At 55.9% G+C, this 8,849-nt stretch overlaps 1 protein-coding gene across 1 annotated transcript in view; it reads left to right on the top strand.

Moving 5' to 3' along the window:
- Positions 1-8,459, top strand: part of SLC8A2 (solute carrier family 8 (sodium/calcium exchanger), member 2) — a 36,915-nt gene extending 28,456 nt beyond the window's left edge. Inside the window, exons 4-8 of the mRNA XM_015569315.1 lie at positions 2,216-2,600; positions 2,748-2,765; positions 4,012-4,136; positions 4,441-4,540; positions 7,099-8,459. Coding sequence (XP_015424801.1) covers positions 2,216-2,600; positions 2,748-2,765; positions 4,012-4,136; positions 4,441-4,540; positions 7,099-7,460 — 990 coding nt within the window. The 3' untranslated portion in view covers positions 7,461-8,459. The remainder of the gene's footprint in view (positions 1-2,215; positions 2,601-2,747; positions 2,766-4,011; positions 4,137-4,440; positions 4,541-7,098) is intronic.
- The last annotated feature ends 390 nt before the right edge of the window (positions 8,460-8,849 follow it).

The raw sequence follows: 8,849 nt of genomic DNA, 5'->3' as shown, positions 1-8,849 counted from the left end.
TCATCTGAAATATCATTGGCATTTCCCTGAGGCCATGCCTGTCAGGGCACCAGTTGGTGTACGAGTCACTGCGTGTCAGTCACTGCGTGTCGGTGGATCGTGGCATGTCTGTGAGAGAGTGGGCGTGTGTGTGTGTGTGTGTGTGTGTGTGTGTGTGTGTGTGTGTGTCCCTGTCGGCGGGTCACCCTGTCACCCGCTCTCCACGTGGGTCAGGGTGTGTGAGGAGTGTGTCTCAGCCGATCCTGCTCCTCGCCAAGGCGCTTCAGCACCACGGACAGCTCCAGCCCCCGCCTGAGTGGGGGCCGGCGATTCTTTGCACCCACAGAAAAGTGAAAATAGGCTGAGAGCAGGAGAGGGTGGCGGTGGGCGGACGTCCCCACATGACCGCTTTGTGTGTGTCTGTCTTTGCATAGGTGTCACTGTGACTTGTGCACTTGTGTGTTGAGATGGGTCTGTTGTGTTGAGATGGGCCTGTGGAGACCCCTTTGCTTGAGTTGTGTTGAGGTGGCTGTTCCACTCTGTGAACACGGAGAGCCAGACAGACAGAGAACAGATAAAGAAAGGCAGACGGCTGGGGAGAGACTGAGGCAGAGAAGGTCACAGCCAGAGACAGGGACGGAGAGACGGAGAGACAGAGAGGTGGAGACAGAGGGAGGCTGAGAGATGAGCAGAGAGACAGGGAGATTGAAAGAGATGCCGAGATGCAGAGAGAGAGAGAGAGAGGAGAGAGAGGCATTGAAGGGAATAAAAATAAACAGAACCAAAAGGCAAAACCAGCGAGGTCTGCGGGAGGAGAGGCTGCCTGGTAACACCAGGGTCTGTAGGTTGGCCCTGTCGCCCGGCTGTGGTGGGGGCGTCGTGTTCACGGGCATCTGGTCCCCGCGACTTGGCCGCTTGCACAGGGAATGGCTGCGGGTGCGGTGATGTGCGGATGGGGGCGGTGTGATTGGCTGTGCTTCCTCTCTGGGTGGCTGTGTGGGCCGGTGTTTGTGTGCCTGGGTTCTGGGGCCGGGCCTTGTGGTTCCTGCCGCCGAAAGCGCTGCCAGTGCAGCATGTGGGCTTTCTGGGGTTGTGGGTCTCTGTGGCAGAGGGGTGGGTTGTGTGCCTGGAGGGGAGGGATAACGTCTGTCCGTCCGTTCCTCCCCTGCCACACCCCGTTACCATAGCAGCGGGGAGCCGAGGGAGTCACTGAGCGCTCGGTTAGCCTCCAGATGTGTACAGGACAGAGGGCAGGCAGCTGGCGGTCTCTTGGGCCGAAGGGTTCGAGTTAGCAGAGGCCTGTGGAAGGTGCCCTGCCCTAGGCGCTGGGGAGCCAGCAGGGAATGTAAATGCACACGGGTCACGGCCCTGGGGGAAGTTGCCTTTTAATGCCAGGAGGCAGGTGGCAAAGAATAAACCAAATAAGTGCACACACTAGCCTAGATGGTGTGTTAGAACAAAGACGACAGAACACAGAAGGGGTTAGGGATGCTGGGGGGCGGGCAGGGGCGGCCCTGCCCTAGGCGCTGGGGAGCCAGCAGGGAATGTAAATGCACACGGGTCACGGCCCTGGGGGAAGTTGCCTTTTAATGCCAGGAGGCAGGTGGCAAAGAATAAACCAAATAAGTGCACACACTAGCCTAGATGGTGTTAGAACAAAGACAACAGAACACAGAAAGGGTTAGGGATGCTGGGGGGCGGGCAGGGGCAGATTTCAGTATTAAAGGAGGTGGTGAGAATGGGCCTCATTGAAAAAGAAGGTGGACCCTGGCCCGCATGGCTCCGTGGTTGAGCGTTGACCTATGAACACAAGGAGGTCACGGTTCGATTCCCGGTCAGGGCACATGCCTGGCTGCGGGCTCCATCCCCAGTGTGGGGCGTGCAGGAGGCTGCCAGTCAATGACTCTCTCTCATCATTGATGTTTCTCTCTCGCTCGCTCCCCTTCCCCTCTGAAATCAATAAAAAAAATTAAAAAAGAAAAAGAAACAGGTGGAGTTTGAGAACTAGAGGAGTGAGGGCGTGAGCTGGAGGAACAGTGTTCTCGGTGGGAGGAACAGCCATGTAAAGGCCTTGAGGCTGGTTGTTCCAGGGACAGTGAGGAGGCCAGTGTAGCCGGGGTGAGTGAGCAAGGGTAGGGGGCGCGAGGCCAGAAAGGGAACCAGGGCCACATGGCACAGGGCCTTGCGGGCCACGCGGACCCTGGCCTGGATCCCGGCTGAGAGGGGAACCGCCTGAATGCCCCGAGCAGAGGAAGGACCAGATGTAACGTGGGTCGTATCGGGATCCCTCGGGATGCTCTTTAATAAGCCTCAGCTTCCTCGGCGGCTTCTGGCTTGTGCCTGTCACATGGGGATAGTAAGAGAAAGAGAGAGCCTTCCTCTGAGGATGGCTGTAGGACTTAAGGAGGTGACGGGACCCGGGACGGAGCGGGGCTCAAGGAACGGGGTGGCTGGAGGGAAGTTATCGGTGGCTCAGGGGAGGGGCCTCATGCCCCGTGTCCTGCTTCGCCCGCCCAGGAAAACTCTTCAGGTGAAGATAGTGGATGACGAGGAATATGAGAAAAAGGATAATTTCTTCATCGAGCTGGGCCAGCCGCAGTGGCTTAAGCGAGGGATCTCAGGTGAGGGCTGAGGGGTGGGCTGTGGGAGAGATGAAGGGTCCAGGGTGCGGGGGCCTTGGGGGGTCCACTGTGGGTGCTCCTTCAAACTCATGGATCTGAGCTTCCCAGGGAAGCGATCTCACTTTCTCTCTGTCTGTCTCTCCCCAGCTCTGCTGCTCAATCAAGGTGAGTGGAGTTTCCCTCCTGGCTTTACTAGAAAGGGGGGCTCTGGAGGGGGCGTCAGGGAGGGTCAGGGCCTCAAGCTGCTCTTCCAGGTCAGGTTTGAGGCAGGGTGAAGGTGAGATTCAAGGAGACTTGGGCGAGGGATGGAGCTGGCTTAGAGTTGGTAGGGCCAGTTGAATTTGGGGTTATAGCCTGGGGTTCAGAGGCCGAGATTGTTTTGTTTGTAGTTAAAGTCGGGGGTGGGGTGTAAGTCATAGAATCCAAACTGGGTCTGCGGTGAGGTCAGAGGGAGTCAGGCTTGGGGTTAATTAGGACTGGGGTGGACTTAGGATTTGAGATGAAGATTAGGATTTGGTCAAAGTTAGAGTTCAGATGGAAGCTGGTGTTTAGATTTGTGAGTAAAATTAGGGTCAGGGTCCGAGACTGGGGTGAGAGTTGAGGCTATAGGGTCAGTGACTTGGAGATAGTGAGAGAATAGAATTGGTGTTTGGGGTTATGGTTAAGACTGGACAAAAGATTGTAATAGTCAGGGTAAGTAATACACGCTGCTGTAACAAATAGGCCCAAATCCCAGGAGATGAGCACAAAAGTCATTTCTTGCTCAGGCAATGTTTCCTGAGAGTGTAGCTGCCTGGTGGGTGGCTTTCTTCAGAGAGTTAGGGTTGGTGCTGGGCTTGGAGCAAAGGCTCAACATACTTTAGGGTGATAAACGAATTCAGGGCCAGCTATAGGGGTCTAGGTCCAAGATTTGTACTGAATTGGGTCACCCCTCTTTTTGCACTCCCTCAGTCATACTCTAGGATGTTTTCAGAGCTTCGATATAGAGACCAGTCCTCTTCCCTCAAGAGTTGTGATGATGTCAGTGATAATAATAAAGAAAGTAGCTTTTCTGACTATCATGTGCCAAGCACTGTTTTAAACACTTAACATGAATTAATTCTTTTAATTCTTGCAATTACCTTATAAGGGAGGTATTATTATTGTGTCCATTATATAGATATGAACACTGAGGCACAGAGAGGCTAAAGCATTGCCCAAGGCCACACAGTGGAACCTCATAGGAACCTCAGAGCCCATCAACTGAACCTTGTGGATCAGCCATGGGAGCTGGGGTGGGAGCTGGGGAAGATGATGGTCAGGCTGGAGGGGTGTCACCAGGTGGCTTTCCAGAGGTCACAGACAGTGAAGGCATTACAGGCCCAATTAGCGAGGCCTCCCTGGAGTCTAACCCCCATCCCTCATGCTGCAGGGGACGGGGACAGGAAGCTGACAGCGGAGGAGGAGGAGGCTCGGAGGATAGCAGAGATGGGCAAGCCGGTTCTTGGGGAAAACTGCCGGCTGGAGGTCATCATTGAAGAGTCGTATGACTTTAAGGTGATTTTCTGGGGCCTCCCTATCTTGGGGTTTTGCTTGAGTTGTTTCCGTGGAGAGAGTCTAAGAGGAGATCAACTATGAGGGTCACAGAGAGGGGCAACCAAGGGTCCAGAGCCACCCTCCAGGTCCCTCATTAGCACCACGGACAGCACACGCCCCCCTTTTCCCTTTTGCTAGTAGCCCTGGGGTATGGAAGGTTGGGGGCCCCTGAGCATGGGGTGTGGGCCCCCAACCCCAGACCCCTTCATGGGGCAGTCTTGGGTGATCGCGGACAACAATCTCTTTCCCACCCCTTCATCCCCAGAACACAGTGGATAAACTCATCAAGAAAACGAACTTGGCTTTGGTGATTGGCACCCATTCATGGAGGGAGCAGTTTTTAGAGGCAATTACGGTGAGCGCAGGTAAGTGGGGAGGGAGGAGAGAGAGACAGAAGAGGGAGGGGCGGGCAGATGAAAGAGAGACAAGGAGAGAAAGACAGAGAGATAGAGAAAGAAAAGAACAGGAAAAACACTGAGAGGGACAGACAAAGAGAAAAGGAAAGAAACAGGTACAGGAAGACAACAGAAAAGATGGAGATCGGAGACCAACAAGACAGACAGGCACACAAAGAGACTCACGGGAGAAAGACAGAGGCGGAGGAAATGGGACCTAGAGAGTGAAGTCGGTAAACTGCAGGGGGCCAGGGAGGGGCAGATAGACCCAGAGAGAAAGGCGGACAGAGACGGAGGGGGCAGGAGGAGTCTGCCCAGGCTTTCCTGCGGAGATTGGAGGGTGGAAACAGGTTAAAAGGCCTGCCCGCCCCAGATAGAGCCTGGGCTCCTCTGTTGCCATGGAGACAGTCACCACAGCACCCAGCTGCACCCCCCTGTAAGGTGTCCACCCTCCTTAGGCCTCAGACGGTTTCCGACTGCCCCCCTGTGGCCAGAGACACTATGACACTCGGATCACAGTCTGGGGTACACACTGGGGAAACAGACCCAGAGACAGAGGTAGGCCTGGCCTGAAGCCCCCCGGGAATCCAGAAAGAGCTGCAGTGGGGCTCGGGGCTCTGTCCCCTGCACAGCATCCGTTTCCCTCCCAGGAGGCCTATCCAGTGGGAACCGAAACAGAACTGTGGTTGGAAAGACACTGGTCAGAGGTGGGACCCCCAGACGCCGGGCTTCGGGGATAGGAAAGCAACACGCAGCAGCCAAGAGACAGCAGATGGGAGACCTAATAGGAACGAGATGGTGTCTCCCCCCAAGGCCACATCCTCTGACATCTCCTTCAGAGGCAAATAGGAGTGTGTCCTCCATGCTCTGGCCTTCGCCGTGTCTCCCTGTGGTCAGTGAGGGGTGCGCTCCGTGGCAAGTCACAGAAAACGCGACCACAGGTGGCGTAAGCGCACGAGTTTATTTTTCTCACGGGAGGAAAGAAATCTGCAGGAGGCAAGTTAGCAGCAGCTTAATAATGTCATTACATCCCCAGGCCACGTCCTTATTTCTCAGCTTTTGCTTCGTGGTTGCAGAATGGCTGCTGCCCTTCCAGGTGTCGAGCCTGTATTCCAGGCAGGAAGAGAGGGAGCAGGGGAGCAGGAAGGGGCAGCAGGCCTGTGGCGTTTGAGTTTCCAATTCCACTTAACTTGGGGTCACAGCAGAAACCTCCCTCTTTGAGATGGAACATGCAGAACCCCCAAACCCCCACACAACCACTTACTGAAGCATCTACAAATTCAATCATTTATTTTCTTCACAAGGCAAGTGACTGAAAGTGGGGAAGGAATAATTGACCCGAATCCCCGAGCCCGTCCAGCTCTCATGGCCCCCACTGCCCCCGGGCAGCCTCTGCAGCTGACGTTCTGCGGAGCCCCTGGGCTGCACCACGGGAAGTGGCTTCATAATTTGGTGGCCACCTGCCTTTTATCCCCGACGTGTTCTGAGTGACCGGTCAGGGGTCACGGGGTCTCTTAGCAGCAGCCTTCCAGATGTTGGGTTGGCACACTCGTGTGCTCCTTGCTCTTCATTCATTGCTTTGCGCTTGTGAGTTTAGGGCGAGGCAGACAAATTGTCATTTGTGCCTTCTCATCACACAAGTCACTGCAGGTCAAAAGCGGGTCGGTTTTGGTCGCAATAGCTGACACAGACGACTCTAAGAATGACGGGCCCTTCACAAGGCTCAGAAGACACATCCACAACACCCCGCCCCTATCAGGAAAACTAGGTATTTCCAGGAACCCTCTGTTTAGGCCTCATTGCCAGACGGGTCTCATGGCCACTGCTGCAAGGGAGTCTGGGAAAGCCAGTATTTAGCTTAGGACTACTAGCTGCAAGGAATTTGGGTAACATGAATATTTTCACCTGAGGACATGGCCATTGCTAGCCTTAAGGGATTCTGGGAGAGTGACTGGTAGCTGGATACATGGCTCTCTCTACCTGCAAGGGACTTTGGGAAATCAAGCGTGTGGCTACTGTCAGCTGCAATGAGTCGAAGGAACTGAACACTTCTTCCTGCAGAATATGTCTACCTGTGAATGTTTCTACATGGCTTTCAGTAGCTGTAAAGGGATGTGGCCGCCCCTAGCAGCAAGGGATCCTGGGAAACTGGATATTTTCAAATGGGCATTCGGCCTCCTGAAACTTAGAGGGATTCTGGGAAAGTAAATATTTTCACCTGGGCCTAACATTTTCCTAGCTGCAAGGGATTCTGGGAAGCTGGATATTTTCAACTGGGCATTCGGCCTCCTGAAACTTAGAGGGATTCTGGGAAAGTAAATATTTTCACCTGGGCCTAAGTTCTCCTAGCTGCAAGGGATCCTGGGAAAGTATTGTTCTTAGCTGCTGACATGGACACACCTAGCTGCAAGGGATCCTGGGAAAGTGATTCGTTTTATGGGACTGGCTGTCCGGACGTTGAATGGAGTGGGGCTGCAGGCGAGGAAGGGGGCATGGGTGTGTGCCCCAGCTGGGTCGTGTGCCCACAGGGGACGAGGAGGAGGAGGAGGACGGGTCCCGGGAGGAGCGGCTGCCTTCGTGCTTTGACTACGTCATGCACTTCCTGACGGTGTTCTGGAAGGTGCTGTTCGCCTGCGTGCCCCCCACGGAGTACTGCCACGGCTGGGCCTGCTTCGGCGTCTGCATCCTGGTCATCGGCCTGCTCACCGCCCTCATCGGCGACCTTGCCTCCCACTTTGGCTGCACCGTGGGCCTCAAGGACTCCGTCAACGCTGTGGTCTTCGTGGCCCTGGGCACCTCCATCCCCGGTAACCCCCTGGGGACCACCAGCGGGCTGGGGTCTGGGAGAGGCCAGGCAGTGAGGCCTCAGAGAAGGGTCCTGCAGAAATGAGCCAATAGGATCGCCCAGAACGCATGTGGGGGGTCCCAGAGGAGTATCCTGGTGGATAATAGAGACAGGTGGGGGGCCCATAGATTCACTGTGAGTGGAGTCCCCAAAGCAACCAGGGGGAGTGCCCCACCAGGTGGAACTCAGGAGGTGGGAAATGCTAGAAGCCTGAGGATAGATTCCATAGAAGCAGGACGTTAGTTTCCCCTTCTCTCCCCTGCCCCCGCCAAGAACCAGATAGAACTCTGTTGCTGGGCATGAGAGGAACCAGGCCAGTGAGTTTTGAAGCTTTCCCAAAGATGAGGGAGCCGAGTAGAAACCAGAGGCTGAAGGCGGGGGTGCCATACAAATAAGATGGTGGTGTTTCAGAGACCATCGCTTATGTCCCATTAAAACGCGGTGGCCACCATCCCCTCTTCCCAAATAAACCCGAGCGAGAGTCCCTTCAACACGGGGTGTCAGAGCCTCAAGTTCCTGCAGGAGGAGGGAGGCCCGGTGGGTGGGGAGGCCGAAACCTCGGTTTCCACGTCGCTGTGGTCACCAGCCAGGTGGTGGCGCTGTCCTTGGGGAAGGTTGGCCTTTCCAAGCCTGCCCTCCTGACCACAGGCCTGAGTTGTGAGCCAGACCTTCAGGAGTGGGTGGGGCCGCAGAGGCCAGGCCCCTGCTTGACAGAAACCACGTGGGGAGCGGACAGGAAAGGGGTTGCACCGGGTGGAGTCTGGCACTGACCTGACCCGGCCTGGTGGCAACGAGCCGATTGGGCCCGTGGAAAGCAGGCAGCAGGCTCCGTAGGGTGCAGAGCGGATCCCACGAAAATCAGGCAGCGAGTCCCTCAAAGCAGGCTGCGTCTCACAGGAAGCGGGCACCGGGTCCCACAGGAAGAGACAACGGGTCCCACAGAAAGCAGGCAGAGGCCCGGCCGGCGTGCCTCCGTGGTTGAGCATTAACCTTTGAACCAGGAGCTCACGGTTCCATGCCAGGTCAGGGCACAGGCCCGGGTTGTGGGCTTGCTCCCCAGTGGGGGAGCGTGCAGGAGGCAGCCGGTCCATGATTCTCTCATCACTGATGCTTCCATCTCTCTCTCCCTCTCCCTTCCCCTCTGAAATCAATAAAAAAAAAAATTTTTTTTTTAAAAAGAAAGAAAGCAGGCAGTGGATCCCAGTGAATGTAGGCAAGTCCCCATAGAAAGCAGGAAGCGAGTCCCAGGGAAATCGGGCAGCGAGTTCTACAGAAGCAGGCGGTTAGTCCTGCAGAGCAGGCATAGGGATGGCGACAGACGTTCCGGCTCGGGTGGGATCAGGGCCTCGTGCCCTTGCCTACCACAGGGCGGAGGGGGAGGCGGGGCCTGCGCCAGCCGGGCCTGGGTCACGGGGTCACCCAGGGGCACAGGAA

The sequence above is a fragment of the Myotis davidii genome, unplaced genomic scaffold (assembly GCF_000327345.1).
Source record: "Myotis davidii unplaced genomic scaffold, ASM32734v1 scaffold566, whole genome shotgun sequence".
NCBI classification, from domain to species: domain Eukaryota; kingdom Metazoa; phylum Chordata; class Mammalia; order Chiroptera; family Vespertilionidae; genus Myotis; species Myotis davidii.
Note: the sequence above shows the minus strand (reverse complement) of the source record. Positions and strands in the feature narration are given on the sequence as shown.